Consider the following 20,044-nt stretch of genomic DNA (forward strand, 5'->3'; position numbering starts at 1 on the left):
ATGAGCAATGAAAGGAGCAGCCCCCCAAACTGCTTGTTGGGTTTTGCCCTAGAACCTGCAAAGAAAGCCAAAGCAGAAACACACGGGAACTGTATGTAGGTAGTAGAGTTTATAACCTTACAAGCAACCAATCCACTAGTCACATACACACTTCTCATCTCATACTAAACCAATGCCAAAATGATCCCACAGCAAGTAAGAGTGCTCTGAAGTAATAAAGGTGCATTTGTTCATTCTGTGAAGCATGATCCGTAAGTTGTATCACAAGACTTGCAACTAATTTAGACAAAACAAACTAGGAAATTCAAGAAAACCTCACCACTTGACATGCTTCATTATTTTACAAATGATAGTATAGATAGTATGCGTCACATGCAATAGTCAACAGTTTTAAGTAATTTCAGAACTCAGAAGTAACATATTCCAGAAGAAACAGCCCGCCTCGCTAAGCAGTCTTGCGTAGAGCTGTGAGTTCAAGATCTTGTACTTCAGCTAGAACAGCAGGCCACAGAAATGCTTGATTTCCCTTGTGAGGTTCAAGCAGTTTAAAATTTTATCAGCAAAAGCAATTCTTCACGAACACATTATAGATACTCACTCTGAACCAGTTTTGCTGCTACTCAACCTGGAACAGCAACCCGCTTACATTTTGATAGATCTGAGATTTAGGACGCAGTGCGGATGCCACACTGCCACAGATGCAGAATGACACGTAGTTCATGCTTGTCAATTCACCTCCATGAAAAACAGCTGTAACCTGGCCAGGCACAGGGAACAAAGGCCCTCCTGATCACTTGTTCCACACAGCAGATGACTTTCAGCTTTATCCCTTAATTGTGCTCTTGATTAAAGAGTGGTGGAGAAGAGCTCTCAGAGAATAGTCACACCTTCAAGCTATTCCCCCAGCCTATCTTCTCCATTTTATCCGAGGTAGCTAGTTTGGTTACTGATGATTACTTTTGACTATACCTTGCTTCTAATCACAAAAAGGAACCCTACTAGACAGAAGATACACCTTGAACACTTAAATCGGATCAACATATGAAATAATATGAAAAACTAAATATTTACATGCCTAAAGCAATAAGTTAATCAGAGGCCAATACACAGCCATTCCCACTTTGAAGAAGGAACAGAGTCTTCCTAGGAACAGCCACAAATACATGGAAAGATACCAAGTCCTAGTAGGATTATAGATCTCTTTCCTGTTACTGAGCTGGGAAAGATCCTGCCCTTGGCACTACTCAAGAAAACCAAGAATTCTGCAGTGGATACCAGGCTTCACAGCTGTAGTTAGTGTATCAGTTACAGAGGGCTTTCTCCAAATTTCACATACCTTGGTTTCCACAAACCACAACTGGAGAATACCCATAAAAGGAGATGACTCAGACAGACCGTAAGGGAACCTCAGAAAGCTCAAGAAGCAAAGCTTATTCATGCAGCTGGTATAATCTGTATACAAGACACAAAGTCTAGAAGTCACTCTTACAGGAAGATTTCCAGTGAAACAGAAGTTCTGCCTATGTGTTATTTATTTTATAAATACATAATAAATTCATATTCGTTACAAATCTCAAGTTTTAAAATTTTAAATTTACTTGATGCCAACGATTCATAAAATGTCACAAACATGTCTGTTTCCTGAACCTGTGAAATTTCTGAGTGACTCCTGAGCTGAAAGAAAGTCAGGCAAAGCATCCAACAACCAAGATACCCAATGGCCAGGACATTCAGGTATGGAGGACAGTCAGGATCCTGCTTTACTTGTTTTCTAGAAAGCAAGTCTCTGGTGAGAGGCCTACAGGCCCATTCAAATTTGCAATGACAATAACAAGCTCAATTTTCTCCTCTTTTACTGAGCATTACATTCGGTGGTCATAACTAAGTGTTTTATAGCTTTGACTTATGAAGAAACAAGAACAAGTTCTCACATTTGCTGCTGGCCGAAATAACAGCCCTAGATGTTTGGACATCCTCCCTTCTCTTAATAGTAGGGTCCCCCCCAAACCAGTTCAAGTACTTGTCTGAACGCCTCCTAGCCTTGGTGTTCAGTCAGAACACAGGAGGCTGACAAAAGCTGACCATTATACTATTCTAGTTGTTTGAGTTAACTCGGCTCATTGTCTGAAACAGGGCTACAGAAGCTCACAAATCACAGCATGGGAAGAGAGAATAGATTCAACAGTAGGACAGTAACATTTTCAGCAGAAAGTAAGAGGACATAAGCAATCACACTAGAGTGAACACCTACATGCTTCCGTTACAGCCTGGATTTAACACCAAAGAACAAGACATGCATTTATATAGAATTACACCAATTACTCTCGGATACAGACTTAAGTTTTCTGCAAAGGTATAGTACAGTGTCGAAGGACTTAATACTTTCCTCTCAGATATTCCAATGCGGTCTTTACTGCTTCCTCTATAATTGTAACTGTTAAATTCAATGGATATCATTAAAGATATCCGGACTTCTGTGCCCATCTAACGTTTTGCCTTCTGTACAAAAACCAAACGCATATTGCAGATCTTCGACATAAACTGATAAACTGGCAATGAGATTATATACACACCCTGCCCTAAATGACAGTCCTTGACAGATTACCACATTTACTGCTTGCTCATTGTTTTCAAGGGCTTCCATGTATTCCTCCATTACAAGAAACAAAAAACCAAACACAACCAACCAGGAATATAAATACCAGTTAAAATGAGTTGGTGGCAGCTTATCTACATATTCACATGGCACCTGCTTTACAGAAGACAGAGACAGGCAATACAGAAATGAGTGAGAAGTTTAGGGAAAATGAAGCAAGAAGTGGCACAACAGATAAACAAGGAAGGTATCAGAGAAACAGGCTAAGGCAAGGAGGAAGAAGGAGGAAATGATGAAATGAGAGTAACACTAAACATACCATTTTTCAGAAAATCTAACATATGCTTTTTTCATGTATGTTGTCAAAAGTGACTTTCACACAGTTGTCTGTGGTCTCACCTAGTACTGGCAGAAGACACAGACAGCAAATCAGCAGTTTGTTGATTACAAGCTTGTAACAGGGGAAGATTCTTCTCATAATGCACAGTTAACTTCTAGAACTTCTTGCTGTGCATATCATGGACACCTTTTTTTAAAACAAAACAAAAACCCATGCACTTGAAAATTTAGCAAGTAGGTAAGTCCATGGAAAATTATTAATATTGTAATGCTACCTAGGGCTCAGGAAGTCCTTGAGCTACAAAAACCTGGTAGCTGGGAAAGCACTGCAGGTGACTACCAGCACATACATATAATCATCAGTAGCATTCTTCACTCGGCATCCACCACCGAGTATCATTGTAAATGCAGTCTTGGCTTATACAATTTGTCTGATGCAGTCTGGCTGTTCTCATTGATGAAAGCAACTCTAGCAGCTAGAGACCACTCAGTGACCATGAATTTAATGGACGCAGTCCTCGAGACATTACAATATGGTTGGCGCAATGAAAACCAAATAATAATCATTGCACTCTCTTAGGCACTGTGGATATCCGACAAGGAAACGAGCACCCCAGCAGCTCAGACAAGCTGTTGCTCAGCCCGGTGCCCACAGTTCATAGGTGCCCTACGTTCACAGAAAGGGAAGCGTTCTCATACTCTGCCACCCCACAAGTTTTCAAGTCCTAGAATGTGTTCCCACCGCACCCCAGAAATGGCAGGTGTTACAGTTCAGTGTGATCTTTTAACATTTTATATTCTAGAATTAAGAGGGTTTAATTCAAGACATTAACTTTTACTATGTGCACAAAGAAAGTTAAAACTCCAGCTTCTTTTTCCTCACATCAGAGAATTCAACTTGAAATAAATAACATTCTCCATTTGATTATACAGATAAGCCACTGAAGTCAGGAAGCTTTCCTATATTTAAATACTTCATATTTGCTGTTCATAATATACATTAAATTTGTATTTTGTCAGAAGAAACTTAGGCGAGTTAGCATGTGTTTTCTAAATGGAAACTTTGTTCACATGGAAGCTATTTGGAAGACCTCCTAGAAATCTTATCGCTTCTCTAGTGTACAACCAAATCATAGGTAAGAAAGGAACAGCATGCCTTTTGTGAGCAGCAAAGAGAATGAAAACAAGAAAAAAATTGGAGGGGGACTGAAATTAATCACGCAAAAAGCAAAGGGACAGCTCCAAGATAAAGCAGTTGGGAACACTTTCAAAGTACCATAGCCTTCATATAAGTCAGCTTTGGACCTCACCATCCCTTACCATGCTCTCTCCTCTGGTATCAGCAAACAAATACATGATCAATTACAAAAAGCACGATGCCATTCTGTTGTTACTATAGAACTTCCATTGCCTTTTAGAAACAGCTACTTCATGAATATTTACAGGATTAAAACAACACTCAAGACAGAAGTTTAATTAGGCCCGTACCATGAGATAATCGTTCTTCTCTGGACTAAGGTGCCTTATACACTTGAGTTAAATGATCTACATTCAAGCTAGTAACAAGTTCAAAGTCAATTTTCATGATCTCTTCCTTCCAAATGTGCAGGAAAATCACAAGATTAAGGCTCTTCCCTAAATGCTGTAGCTGATTAGATGTCAAAAACAGCTTTACTGACAAACCTTTCCAAAGCTTCTCTTTAAGCAAAGAGGCTTCCCCTTTCTACTTCACTACTTTCTTCCAAATAGACTGTCTATAAAAATAAAGCACTACAACTGAATGGTCAGCCAAACCATCCAATACAAAGTGCATTTTTTTGTCAGTTTTTGCAGTTAGAGCAGTTTTCAGTAACTATTTTTAAACATTAGGATGAGGACTTCTAATTGTAACTGTGATTTAGACACTAAATCTATCATATCTCTTGCATCTTTAATTCCAGATCATATCAGTAAAGACGTTATGTTATAGTGCAGTCTTTCCTAGCGTGCAGAACAGAACACCAATAATACACACTGTATCACACACAGATGCACAGAAGTCTATCGATACAATTCTTGTCAACCGCAGGTTCACATCATTTGCTGTTCCTTCACAGCATTTTTCCACAGATCTTTTTCTACCAATGCACAGATTACGCTTCTATAAAAAGAAAAAAAAAAAAAATAATAAAGTGACTTGAGAGAAGGCAAGTGACTTTAAAATACATTTAAGAGCCTCTTTGTATACTGGCCTTTTTTGTTAAGGACAGGCAACAGCCAGAGTAAAACAAAGAAACATGCACTGATCCTATTACTGTAAAGGTCAGGGACAGGAAACTCTTCAGGAAAAGAGGAACAGGAACAATTTTCTTCTTAAATGGGCAACTGTGTACAGAAGAACAACGTTCTTCCAGAAGATACTGGCAAAACACACAGGTGAAACACAACCACAACAACTCAGCAAGAAAAGCTCCCACTATAATAAACGAACACACAAGCATTCTTCAGAACGAAGACCTCTTTACGCATTCAGTTGTTTTGGGTTTTTTGTATTGGACTCCTGACATGGAAAGCAGGCGTCGATTAGAGATGTATTCACTACAAGTTTTCAGATCTTCCAGACTTCGATTTCTCTGGACAACCGCCGGTTTCACGACGCCTGGCCCGCACGCCTCCTCCCGCCGGTCGCCCGTGGCCGCCCCCCTGCCCGGGGAGGCGGGGGGCGAGGGCCGCAGGAGGCAGGCGGGGCTGGGCTCGGCCCCGGACGCTGGACCACTGCCGCCGACCGCTGCGCCGGCTCCGGCGGAGGAAGGCTGAGAGAGGAGTAAGTTTCGACAAGTTTTGGCAAACTGCAAGGGGGGGAAGCCTCGGAAAGAGGCCACACAAAGAAAACGGGTTGTTATTAACCCACGGAAAGTCAAGGGGGGGTGGAGGGGGACTGGAGAAACTGGCGTCGTGTGACGGGGAAAGGTGGAAATATCCATCACCCCGGCAGTACAAGAAGGGGGTAAGAGGAGGGAAAGCGGCGACCTGGCACGGCGGTACTTGGAGAAAGAGTTCCCGGTTTCTTTCGGCAGGAGCAGAGCTGAGGGGAACCACCGAGTCCCCGCGGGGCCGAGGCCACTCGCCCGCCGGGAGGGAAGGACCGAGGAGCCGCCGCTCCCGGAACAGAGGCAGGCGGCGGGGCCGCAGCTGGCGGCCGGGCCGGTGAGGGCCGGCGGCCGTGCGGGGGGTCGGGGGCCCCGGTCAGGAGCGCGGCACCGGCGGCCTGGCGGGGAGCGGAGGGGAGGGCCCGGCGGGCGCCGGCCCGGCCGCGGGGGTCGGGGCCCGCGGTGGCGGGCGGGCTCTCACCTCCAGGGTGGACACGGTGCTGGTGAAGAGGTCCTCGCCGTCCTCCAGCTCCTCGAAGTCGGCGGGCCGCGCCTCCCCCAGCGGCGGGGGCTCCCTCTCCGCCGCCATCTTCCCCTCCAGCCCGGCCGCCAGCCCCGGCCCCCCGCGCTCACGTGACGACCGCACCACCCCCCGCCCCCTCCCGGCACGTGACTTGGAGGGGCGGTGGGAACGCGCACCGCTCCGAGAGCGCGGCGCCGCCGCCGCCGGTTCGGGGCCGCCCTGCGGGAGTGTGGGGAAGGCGGTCGCTGTCCGCCGGGCCCCGCAAAGCCTTCGCCTCACGGAGGCGGCGTCTTCGCGTGCCCGTGTTTCAGGCGCCCCGCCCCGGCGTGGAAAGCTGGGGGTGCCGGGGGTCTCCCTGCCTGCAGCGGGGTGGGGTGGGCGCAGCCTTCGGTAGATATGAGGCTGCGTCTGGGACGTGAAGCGTCTGCTGGGCCTGGAGCCGGGGCCAGCGCCCGCGGGAGAGAAGCTTCTTTCCCACCCCACTCCTCACCCTGCCGTTCCCGGCTCTTCTCCTCTGCAACGTGGTGGGGCGTTTTACGTTGTCTTCCTTGCACGAGGGGTCAGCGCTGCGAGGCCGAGCTCGCACCGTTGCAGCCCTCCGCCGCGGGCCTCGCGCCACAGAGCTGGAAGGAAGTTCAGCAGATTCTGTTTTCTGCTTCGTGTCAGTCGTGGAATTAGGAACGCCTTTGCTGTGAGGAAACTCCGCTCGTTACACTGTTTAAGCTGAGATATTCCTTAGGGAGTGAGGATTAGAAGTGTTAACGCCCGGCTCTTGCAGAGCAGTCGTTTAGTCAGGTGCAGTGTATTCACAACCACTGAAGTAGCAGGACTCGTGCAACTAAAGTATTTGCAGGCCCATTCCCTGAGTTACTATTTCGAAATTGCTTTTCTTCCCCTCCTCCATTTGTGAGTTAGCTCACAAATGACATCAATTCTTCCAAAATTTTAAGTTATAATACTCATTTCAAAAAAGGTGAAGTCAGATGTCAACAGAATCTATATAGTAAGCATTACCAAGGATACTTACACTCGATTTGAGCTGTTATTGTTGTTTCTGCTATATTGAAAACAAGTTTTTTAAAGTATCTTGATTTTCCATGTTGATAAAGTACAGGTTTCATCCACTCGGCGTGCTTGTGCTTTGTGAGGACTTCGTTAATGTTTGCCTTGTTGAAGTTAATTTCTAAACTGTGTCCAATGGAGACAGCGCTCTTCACGCAGAAAGAATGAGTCTGTTTCTACAGACTATAAGCTCTTTGGGGCAAGGGTGGCACCTCTCTAGTGTTTCCAGAATGCCTAGTAAAGACTAAGTGGAAGGAATACGGTCTTACATATTGTTTTCCTTCAGTGTCTTCCCAATCACATCATGAGAAAGTTGCAAATATGTAAACAGAAATCAGTGTTATCTTGGAAACATGTAAGTGCCATGCATAATTTTATCTGTACTGCTCAAGCTCAAGACATAAGAAATTGTGGAAAGCGCTCTCCTCGGAGATGTGGACTGCTGAGTTAAGATAGAATGTCCCTCGTCCCTCCTGACATCTGAGGACATTTCCTGCCTCAGTGCTCTGAGTGAGACCTTGGAAATCTTCCACTCAGGAGAGCTAAATTTGTGGTGAAGCTTGGGAATTCCAAGTTTCCGACTGCAAATGATGAAGAAGTTATCAAATGGAGGAGATTTATGAACAATAGTTCCAAGAAAAGTGGCGATATGTCTTCTTAGACATATAGAATTAGATAGAAAAGGAACAGCCAAGCTTTCCCATATTTCCTCAGGTCAGAAAAAGTTGTCTGCTACTCTACTAAAAGATGTATTTTGAGACCCACGTAGCTACAATGTCACTGTTACTAGAAGGTGTAATAACTTGCTTGTCATTTACCAGGTTGGATAGCATTTTTAAGTTTCATGGGAATGGGACATTTTCCAGCATATCCATGTTTCCCATTCCTGTACAAAACAAGAATAGTAGTGATGCTTAGGTTGTTGGCAGTGACTATGAGATGAAATATACTCTATTCACATTTTTAGCCTGTTCCTAAACTCAGCCCATTGCTGTTCGGTATATTTCTAAATAACATTCAAAAGTCTGTTTAAGGTTTAAAAATGCAGAGCAAGAAACTGAAAAAATCCTATTCAAAATATGCAAACATTTTCTACCCAGAAGTACAGTTCTCTGGCATCTACATTTTTGTGGATGACACTATCATTACATCCTTACTGCCTTTCCAATTTCTTGTGGTATTCCTGTTCTGCTATGCTGTTCCTAGAAGCTTTTCAAATAACTGGCATGCTCATGCTTTATCTAGAAATTAGGATTCAATCACCTCAGTAATAATTCTGTGTCCTTTGACATTATATGTTAAGGTATCTCACCGTAATTTTATTTGCTGTGATTAGAAAGATCATATGATATGTATTAATTTTTTTAGATTTCTGGCAAGTGTACTAATCTAGCATAGTACTTAGGTGTTTAATGGTTTTCCACCAGACTGACTAGTTTTCTGACTTCATCAAGATTCACACCCATGCCTTTAACGCTCATGTGGCTAGACTGTAAATCAGCTCTCTGAAATACCTTGAAGTAGTCATCTATCACACCAACTGAGTATGCTACAGAAGCAGAATAAAACGAAGAGCAAACAAGATGTCACTTGTGATATTTTTTTTTTTTTGTCACTCATTAAGAAAGGTATGTAAGGAGTTTAGCTTCTCTGATTCAAAGTAACATTGTATTTATATGTTGAGGGTTTTTTTACTTACTTTTCCAGTGCTTCTGAGATCTGTGGCCACAGAAATCTATTACAGATATTTTTGTGGCAGAGGGGACAATGAGTAATACAGAGGAAACTACAGGACCTGGATTTTTGACTAATTGAGATTTCAGTTTGAAAAGCTGTGGATTAGTAAATCTGAGTGGAAAAATAACCCAAAATAGAGAAAACCAATCAAGGAAATATATTGGAAAACCATTAATATTGCAGGCAAACTTCGGATGACTGCAAAAAGCACATCATATATGAGATCATAATGTGTTACTGCAAAAAACAAAACCTCCGTTTGAAGACAAGCCTCATCCCTGTCAGTTTGGGTATTAATATGTGTGTCATTCAACAAATACACAATAGCTGTCAACTCTACCTCATGCTAGTAAGTCAGAATCTAGGGGAGAGGAGAGGAAGCTAGCCAGGTATCCTGATGGAAACTGCAGCAACCCCTTCCTTTGCAGCCAATAAATCCACCTCTGTAATGCTATGTGAGAAGGATATTAAGGTTGCAAAGTGAAGAACCTGAACAGTAGAAACATCAAGGCTAAGTTTACACGTGGAACTTGTTTCAGCCCTTTGTTTCTATGCGCTCTGACTGCTTTAATTAGCTGGTTACATGTTAATGTTTCTATAGGAGCCCTCTTCCCAAGGAGAATTGACTGCACGGTTACAGAGACTGTTTTTCTGTATTGTTTCCTAAGTTAGCTCTGTACTTCATTTATTATAAGCAATTCCAACCCTTCTTTGAAGATAAAAAGATTTATCTCCTCACGAGCTTTTCTCTGAGGCTCGTTGCTACCAAATCTAAGCATTTCACAGGCACTGATGAATTTTATCTTCAGAATGTTCCTGTGGGAGTATGTTGCCCATTACACAGGCAGTGAGCAGAGACTGAAAAATTAAAACATCCTGTGTTTACTAATTTGGATGCTCAACCTGAGGCAGCTAGGATTTGTTTTTTTCTAGAATACCCAACATTTCATTGTTTTCTTCACCTAGACAGCAAGCCTCAAAATCAGAGTACTAGCCCTACCCACACCCATTTTTAGAGGTGGACTTTTATTTCTTTCCCTCTCTATTCTGTCTCTTCCTTTCCTTTTGTCAGCCTTTATCAGGTCCCATACTTTCTTGATTAGCCTCGAGAGAAGTTGAGAACCCTCCAAAAATGGTAATTTCTGGTTTTGGCCGACCAGCCAGCAGCTCCTCCAAGTCAATACATCTGCTGCACAAAACTTTCACCGTACCTCTCCTCCTTTGCCTTTGCAGGCCAGTCCTTTAGAGGAGATGAGGAAATCAAAAATGTCTTCTGCATAAACACTCTTGGGAGTAGTTATGCAATAAAAAACTTCCTTTTATCATGCAGAAACAGGTTTCACTGGGAAGTATAATCTTGTCAATTTTAAATGGCTTTTAAAAGGAACAATACAACAGTATTAGGGCTCTGTGCCATTTCCCTAGTTCAGACCACAGGTGTACTGAAGCATTGAAATAGTTACAAGCAGTTATTTGGCTATGGGCAATATAGCATTTATTACTTTGCTTAGATATACTTCTGTCCATCTGTCCAAAAACAATTAAATTAGATGCAAAATAAAGATGACAAAGTTCTAAGCAATGTGAATCAAGGTTTTGCAATCAAATATGTCAGATTTTTGTAACTTCTTACATGTGTCAGACTTCACCGACTCTATCTAGTTGTTGTACTAATGTGACAGCCACTTCAGTATTATGTCATTTTATCAACTGAAATGTTAATGAAACTGAAAGAAACTCAAGACTAAGAAAGGAGAGGAGCGAGTGATAGTGAGTTATACAAGCTCAAGGTCAGCCCCTGTGATTTGGGTCTGCAGGGAGCCACAGGAGGTTATCTAGTCCATTTGCTGGAAAATGTTTGTCAAACCTTTTCTTAAACATCTCCAATGATGAAGACCCCAAAAACTCTGCAGGCAAGCTGCTTTAGTGCTTTGCTATCTAGCAGCAGAAAAGATATTCCTCATGCCTAACCTAAACCTCTATCACTATCCTGCCAGTTATACATCCTCATATGGAGTATGACGTTGTAGCAGCATCGCGCTGTTGGGGGTCATTCGGTTTGTGATCATATTCAGAACTGTTACTGGCCTCATTTTGTATCTGTGAAGTGGTTTAGTCAGACTTTGGAGTAAAATCTCACATTCCCCACTGAATTTTGTCTTTCTTTTTACTGTCATTTACTCCAATCTGTTTTGACCATTTTGAATTCTCTTGCTATGCTACAGCTGTTTGGTATTACTTGCAGATATAATATACATTCTCCCCGTTCCATCACTGATGAGAATATTAAATCATATCAGGCCTGTGGTAGACCACTGTCATCTTTCATTCAATTCATCCTTCCGTAAAAATGGTAATCACTGAAAAATAGTCTTTGACTTTGTTTTCTAACCAGTTTTGTACCTACTCTATATTAGATTAACATACAATCTTTCATTAGCTTCCTTATGAAAACGTCATAAAAGATAAATGTTCAAGAAATACTGGAGGAATATTTCCTCACTAAGAGATGTTGTAAGAAAATGGCTAAGTGCGGTGAGGGAACAACAACCACCAGAGTGCTTAGAATTTGAATAGATGAATTTTGGAGATTTGATTTTTCCCATTCATAAAATATTAAAAAAGGAATAATGTACTATTATGTAGTGCCTGCACTTGCACACAGCAGCAAAGCTCTGCAGTGAGTCAGCCTTCCTAAGAAAAATTACAGAACACAAATATTTACAAAATCTGTGCATTTGACACGTGTCCACTCATCCAGTCAGCCAAGTGAACATTACACTTCAGATCATGATGACTGTTTTTCTGTGAAATCCTGTCTTTCCGTCTGGGTATTTAATTGCATGTTTTACAAAAAAATAATGTGTTCTGTCACCTTTGTTTTATTCTTTGCCAGTGAGTGGTCAGTGTTTTCATTTATTAGAGAAAAATAATTTTTATATATGTGAAAGAGACCAGTTCTTTTACCAGTTAGATACTTCATTTGCCTTTGGAGTAGTCACAGGTACTGCCCTCAGTCAATTAATGGAATGGAAATTTCTGTTCCCCAATCCATCTAATGTTGCAGTGTATTAAAATATAAAGCTCTAGTAGCATTAGCGGGGTATGTTACAGTAGTAAGATGATGTAAAAGGATAGTAATTTTTTTCCGTCTTCATAAGCACTAATGGCAGGTGAGAACTAAGCAAGAAACATTGGTTACTGTGGTATGCATTTATCTGCTATCAGGATTGTCCTTCACTGCTTATGCTTTACAAGGGAGAGAATACCTTCCTGCAAAGCTTTGTTTTTATTTTGGCACCACTAGCCTTGAATCTAAACCAGGACATTGCAACTTGATGAGACACATGCAGCAACCTCTGAGATATCCTGATTTGCTTTGGGCTTCAGTCACCTGCTCACTGATCACTCTCTCAAAGCTCATAAGCAGTTGTGTCCCAATACAGGAGTCATGCTGAAAACAAATATAAGGATGTCGTTAGCAGGTGGTAGATCTGAGGCATCCCTTGCCAAAGTAGAAGCCATGTGTCTAAAAGGCCCCAGAATGGTTGGAGATGGGACAATACTTGGAAGAAGCATCACATGCACTTGGCTGAAGCTAAGCTAACCCTTCTTCAAGCATCTGCTTATGGCCAGAGAGAGAAGCATAGTCTTAAACACATTAAAGAAAGCTAAGGGTTGCTAAATGCCGAGTAATTATTTGTTTAATTACAGCCCAGTAAAATTTTTGGGTCATGTAACTGCAAGACCATGGTCCATGACTAAGTCAATTTCATACATTTCTATAAATATAAAGCTGTCTTGACCTGCTTTCCTGCTTTCAGAGAATGTAAGGAAACCGTGTAAGGTCTGCAGCTGGTCCCATGTAAGGTATGAACATTTGCAGCATTTTATTAATGAATTTTAACTCATTTTATGAGGGATAAATTGTTACAAGATTTTTTATAACAAATCAATAAAGTCAACATCCATTTTTTACTATTCTCTAACTTGCTAGGACTTTCATTTAAAGGTAGGATCACTAGAAGCTGTCAGTCTGCTTAGAGATTCATATGCAGCTTTAGCTGCTGTCTGAGTGATATTTGTAGCAATTTATTTCAGTGCATATTCTTTGACTCCTTTTTTAGTGCTATCCATTTATATTAATGTTTTGAGTTGTCTTTATTCTTTCATCCAAAAGTGGACGATGCAGGGGTACCTAGAAAAACAGAACAGTGAGGGGAAGGAGGCTTGACCTTCAGCACAGTGTCAGAGACGAATAAGTGCATAGTCTGTGTTGGTGCCATCCCTGTGTGGCACATTAAGAGTTACCATTTGAAAATCCCTCCAGTCAAAGGAAAGATTTCATGTAGCTATTATGCAATTTTTCTTTAATGGATTCCAGACTTCTTCAGCTGTGGACTATTTTCCTTTCGTCAGCTGGGAGACAGGGTCAGACGTGCTCCACTTTTTCTGCAGCTAGTTTCTGGTACTGCATTAGGAACTGCTCAGAAATGCCTCCTAACTCTTACCATCACTGCTTCACCAGGGGAGAATTTAACATTACTATTTATTTTTATCTATTTTCTCCAGGGAAAATTTGATCTAGTGAGATCATTAGGGTCAGAACCATAATGAAAACAGTTTCAAGGGAAAAAAAAACAACAATCCATTTCCAAGTGTCCATTTTTAGAAGAAAAAAAAATCACCTGCTGAAAGTACACACTTTGTTAAAAAATCCTGTAACCAAAACTGCATCTCAGTGTACGTCTTTCAACCAGCAGTACTATCTCCACCTAGTGTAGGACTTAGTAAGATGAGAGCTCAAAATAGTTTGCGTTATCACTTGGTAGGTGAAGAAAGTTTCTGTTGTCTTTCTCTTTCAAAGAGTTACAATTCTCAAGCTAATCATCTTAGTTTAGAAGACTTGAGGAGGGAGTAGGGGAGAATGTGAATGAAGAAGAAGCTTTGTGCATGTGTGAGAACCTTACAGAGAATTATGGCAAAAACCTAAAGATAGAGAAGATGGCAGCATGGAGGAAAATGGAAGTGACATGAAGCAAAAATCAGTGTAATCACCTCTCCAGTTCACCACCATACACATAAACCTTGGGAGCACTGTGGTGTTCTGCCAAGTCTTGAACCTGTGGGAAGGGAGCTCATTTTCCTGCTTGCTTAGCAGAAAGCAGAGGCTGTGATACTCACATACAGCAGCCTACACCCATGCTATGGGATCCCAGTGATGGGGGCCTTGCTATATCCTAAGGTGGCTGAGAGTTTTCAGTTGTTACCATAGGAACAAATGCAGCTTTTACTGATCACAGGGTTTTTTCTGAAATAAGATCTGCACTCCTAAAATGTTATATTGTAGTGCTGGCTAATCCATCCATTTATAAAATGTGCATAAAAGGGAAGGGCGACATTGCAACTAGTTCCTTGGAATAGATAAGGACCAATATTTGTTATTTATATTCCAGACACTGCAGACGATGTATTTTGTATGTCCTCATGACTTTGAAGCCATTGCTAGGGAGTTGTCAAGAGGGTCTCCAAAGAGCTTGTGGTCAGGGTTTCGGGTTCCAGCCATTCCTCTGCTGTAATTACGCATGTGCAAAAGGAGGGAGGTGTTGCATCTGCTCTTATATAGGTGTTCAGTGCTCTAAAATAGTTTGCCCTTCTCAGCTTGCTGTGTGTGGTTGATTTGAGGTAATTCACTTTGATTTTAAAGTAGAAAGTAAGAGAATGGAAATCTGCTCTCTGAGACCGCGGTTGGAATTTTAAGAAGACGCATATCCAACATGTAGCTCCAAAACCCTGCAATTCAGTTCTCCCTTAGCATTTTCATATGCATTTTGGGTACAGTTTACCCCTCATAACTTTAGCTGGCTAAAAGGCAGGAATCTAGTCTAAGTTATTCGGCTCATATTGCAGGCTACAGAAGGAGACAGTCAAAGGAAAAGATGATTTCTCTATAATCCTACCTGTCTTTAACTCTTACACTAGGATGGATTGCCTGATGAGTCCCTGTTTCGATTGCCTAGAGAGGATGCTTATGCAAATACATACATAGACGCTTGACTTTAGAACAACTGCAGTTAGGTGAGAAAATCTTATTCAGCAAAGCTTATGCATATATCCTAAATTATAAACTCTCTAAGTTATTGAGCCTTAATCTTAAATGTGGCTTGTTGGCCGATTATGGTATTTATCATAATAAAAATTATAAAGTGGCTGTAGAATCAACCTGAACCACAATACTATTAATAATACTCAATCCAAAATTAGTCTGAGAAAAAAATACTTCCCTCCCCTCCAGGCGCACTGGCCCATGTACTGCTGCTTCTTTAAGAAAAACAGAGTCCTAAAATTAAAATAAAAAACAAACTCAAACTTAAAAATATCTCTTAAAATGTTTGCATTTGCATGGATTAAGAGAGCTAGGCGCCAGAAAAAAGTTGTTTCAAATGTCTCCAGTCATTTTTTTCGGAGCATAATCTACAATCCACTGAGATTTTTTTCCCACTTTGTGAACATATAAGATAAGGGCATGTAAAAGCAATTTTTCATTGAAAATTGCACAGTGAGTATGCATGAACCAGTATTTGCTTTATTTCAAAGCTCCACAGCCCAAATGCAGCTGTAATTTGCATCATTTACAATTTTGCTGTAAACTGACTTGGGGCATCTGTCTATATTATAGCCAGACCAGGCAAAAGATAAGTAGGAAAAATGAAAAACTTCTAACATAATTGATTCCACCAAGTAGCACTGTCTCTGGCTGTTATAACAATTAGTTTATCAATTTAATGTTGATTACAGCTTTCCCGATAAGTAACAGGAAAGCTTGCAAACATCCACTGAACAGCAATGCAAAAGAAGAGTCTGGCACCGTTGCCGCTAGAGCTAATACAGTATCTAATACATATATTTGTGTATCTAATGCATATATTTGTTTCTCTTTAAGATATTTTCAGATATGTTAAGCCAAAACCTGGCTTTACAACATTGTCCGTCTTTGACAAATTTTGTTTCACTATGATCCAGCTAAATTTATCCTGTGGAGGCGTAAGTTTGGGCTTGAAAATCTATTTCCTTCAGGTTTGTACTTCAAGTGATAACAGATGCTAAACACAGAGTAAAAATAAAGATTAATCTCTCAAGAGCATTGAGAAAGCAATCAACATATTGTCTAAATAAGTTAATAATTACATTTTGAAATTTCTTCATAAGAAAACAGCTTCAAGAGCTCAGGGAAGTCCTTAGAGGAGCATGCAGTCACAAGACAGTGAAGAATCCATTGATAAAGAGATGGGAGCTTCAGAAACAAACCGTTGAGATTCACTTGATGTCTTAGAAGGGATTCTTTAAGTGCGTGACCTGCATAAACTAGAAATTTAACTACAGAAAACTGCATGTGGTTTTCTAATCTTCTATTTCTATTGCCACGAAGGATGAGGAGAAGGCAGAGGTACTTAATGCCTTCTTTGCCTCAGTCTTTGATAGTCAAGCTAGCCATCCTCAGGTTTTTCAGGCCCCTCAGCTGGAAGATGAAGATAGGATGCAGAGTGAAGTCCCAGTTGTTGAAGAGGTGGCAGTCACTGACCTGCTCGTCCACCTGGATGTTCACAAGTCCCTGGGGCCAGACGGGATCCATGCGAGGATACTGAGGGAGCTGGCAGAGGAGCTTGCCAAGCCACTCTCCATCATTTATCAGCAGTCGTGGTCAACCGGGGAGGTCCCATATGACTGGAAGCTAGCAAACGTGACGCTTCTCTACAAGAAGGGTCGGAAGGAGGATCCGGGGAACTACAGGCCTGTCAGCCTGACCTCGGTACCGGGGAAGGTCATGGAGCAGATCATCTTGAGTGCCATTATGCAGCAAGTGCGGGACAACCGAGGGATCAGGCCCAGCCACCATGGATTTATGAAAGCGAGATCCTGCTTCACTAACCTGGTCTCCTTCTATGACAAGATGACCCGCTTAGTGGATGAGGGGAAGGCTGTGGATGTTGTATACTTGGACTTTAGTAAGGCCTTTGACACTGTCTCCCACAGCATTCTCCTGGAGAAGCTGGCTGCACACGGCTTGGATAAGTGCACTCTGCACTGGGTTAAAAACTGGCTGGACGGCCGAGCCCAGAGAGTAGTGGTAAATGGAGTCAAATCCAGTTGGCGGCCGGTCATGTGTGGTGTTCCCCAGGGCTCAGTACTGGGGCTGGTCCTGTTCAACATCTTCATTGATGATCTGGATGAGGAGATCGAGTGCACCCTCAGTAAGTTTGCAGATGACACCAAGTTGGGTGGAAGTGTCGATCTGCTGGAGGGTAGGAAGGCCCTGCAGAAGGCCCTGGACAGGCTGGATCATTGGGCCGGGGCCAACTGTATGAGGTTCAACAAGGCTCAGTGCTGAGTCCTCCACTTGGGTCACAACAACCCCATGCAACGCTACAGGCTGGGGGAGGAGTGGCTGGAGAGCTGCCTGGCAGAAAAGGACCTGGGGCTGTTGGTTGACAGCCGGCTGAACATGAGCCAGCAGTGTGCTCTGGTGGCCAAGAGGGCCAATGGCATCCTGGCTTGTATCAAGAATAGTGTGGCCAGCAGGACCAGGGAGGTGATAGTGTCCCTGTACTCGGCACTGGTGAGGCCGCACCTCGAGTACTGTGTTCAGTTTTGGGCCCCTCACTCCAAGAAGGACACTGAGGTGCTGGAGCGTGTCCAGAGAAGGGCAACGAAGTTGGTGAAGAGTCTAGAGCACAAGTCTTATGAGGAGCAGCTGAGGGAACTGGGCTTGTTTAACCTGGAGAAGAGGAGGCTGAGGGGAGACCTTATTGCTCTCTACAACTACTTGAAAGGTGGTTGTAGCGAGGTGGATGTCGGTCTCTTCTCCCTAGTAACGAGTGATAGGACGAGAGGAAATGGCCTCAAGCTGCGCCAGGGGAGGTTTAGGCTAGATATTAGGAAAAACGTCTTCACCAAAAGGGTGGTCAAGCGTTGGAACAGGCTACCCAGGGAAGTGGTTGAGTCTCCATCCCTACAGGTATTTAAAGAACGGATAGATGTGGTGCTTGAGGACATGGTATAGATGGACTTGGCAATGACAGGTTAACGGTTGGACTCGATGATCTTAAGGGTCCTTTCCAACCTTGACAATTCTATGATTCTATGATTCTATTTATCTATTTTATGTTGTAGCCTACAATATACTTTCTTTTCTAATCTGGTGTTGTGTATGTCAAAAAATGGCACCAAGCATCTCATTTCGATACTATAGGTTACAAGTACTATTCTGCCAGTAAGTTAGTTAGTGAAATCACCGGACTTGTTCAGGATGAATTTAGTATGAACTTAAAGTGATACTAATGAAAATCTGCATGAGTATTCCAGTGTGGCACATGGTGAGGTTGTCTTAACTTCACCTAACCAGTTCTCCTTAAAAAACCTAGCACTACCGTAAGGAGGGACTTTCTCTCCTAGGCACATTTTCCCTTTCAGATAAAGACAGATTGTAAAGAGCTTTGTCTTACCTAATTTTAAACATGATATTAAATTGCCTGTAATGTAAACATCCACATTTCTATGGTCCCTGTTTAGTTGGCAGGAGATGCCTTCAGAGAGCAATTCCAATTCACTCTACATCACCCCCACTTTATCTCCCTTATCTCTTTCTGTTGACCATACAGGAAACCTATAGCAAGTCTTTCTTACCTTAGCTTTGGCCCTTACCTTGGGCAACGCAGGTGGATGTCCTCTTTGACACAAGCTATCTTTTAGCTTTTCTAGGTTTGATCTTTTAGGTACAAAATAGGTAGATCCACATGGAAAAAGCCACTATAAAACAATACATAGAGAGTGGAACGGTGGGGAGATAGAATATATATATAAAAAAGTGTATATAGATAGAATGTTTATATAGAGAGACATATAGTCTGTCTATATGGTATATAGAGACTATATATACTCTATACCCTGTATATACTCAAAATAGAGTATATATACCCTCTCTTTAAATTATCTATCTATTCTCTCTATATATGTAGACTATATATCTCTCAATGTATATATATCTCAATGTGTATAGATACCAGTCAAAAGTTTGGGAAGCAAATTTTTTAGCGAATAACAAAAAAAGTTTGCTTGTCCTGAAGATCACTAAGTTCTCTTCCTGTGGCTGCTGGTATACTGACACATTAATGTAAGGACAGTGGACTGGTATCTCAGTTCCTCCTTCTTGTTTGCAGTTCCACAGATTAAAATGGAAGAAGGAAGAGCAGCCTCCCACTTCCTGCCTGACGTTAGGAATATAGATCATAAACAGCTGACACGCTGATTTATCCAGAACAACAAACACAACCAGTCCAATATTTCAACATATTTGAGCTCTTTGAATTACTTTCAATAGTTTTCTCCAACAAACATACCCACCTTCCTCTTCATAGACCAATTCAGTTTCTACAAAACATGTGCTATTTGGAAGTGTTTGTTTTCAAAAGATGTACAGATTTGTGGTGTTTCAAAGCTACATTTTCCCAGCTCCTCAGCTGGCTGTCCACAGTCTCTGGCTGCTCGCTGCAGCAGACCTGCCTGCGGTGCTAGTGGGAGTGATCACTTTTGGAAGCCATCGGATGAATGGCCAAACCAGTAAGATCAACATGCTGGGAACTGCTTGGTGGCAGTGGGCAGCTCAAGGCATGGGTTGGGAGCAGTACCTGTTCTGTGCAGATGGGTCACCTGGCTTTGCCCAAAAGCATGGCCTGATTCCCTCTGTGTTAGCTGAGGATGTGATTGTGCTCTGTTCTTTGTTGCCCTGTCCTGTGGGAGGTTATCGATGCGCTGATTCTCCAGCGAACCAGTTGAGATGAGCAGTCAGAAGTGATTTTGCTAGCCCAGGCAGGATCCAGCTGGGTTTGCAATCTGAACGAACCTGGCTAATTTTGTCCCAGGTGGCCTGGAAGCAACTCC

The 20,044-nt window shown here is 42.3% G+C and overlaps 1 protein-coding gene across 2 annotated transcripts in view; it reads right to left on the reverse strand.

Moving 5' to 3' along the window:
* The window catches only part of SNX2 (sorting nexin 2), a 36,033-nt gene extending 29,650 nt beyond the window's left edge, over positions 1-6,383 (reverse strand). For both annotated transcript variants that reach the window (XM_082335518.1, XM_082335519.1), the window contains exon 1: positions 6,266-6,383. In XM_082335518.1, coding sequence (XP_082191644.1) covers positions 6,266-6,373 — 108 coding nt within the window. In that variant the 5' untranslated portion in view covers positions 6,374-6,383. The remainder of the gene's footprint in view (positions 1-6,265) is intronic.
* Positions 6,384-20,044: the final 13,661 nt, after the last annotated feature.

This window comes from Platalea leucorodia (assembly GCF_965183815.1).
Source record: "Platalea leucorodia genome assembly, chromosome: Z".
Classification (NCBI taxonomy): Eukaryota; Metazoa; Chordata; class Aves; order Pelecaniformes; family Threskiornithidae; genus Platalea; species Platalea leucorodia.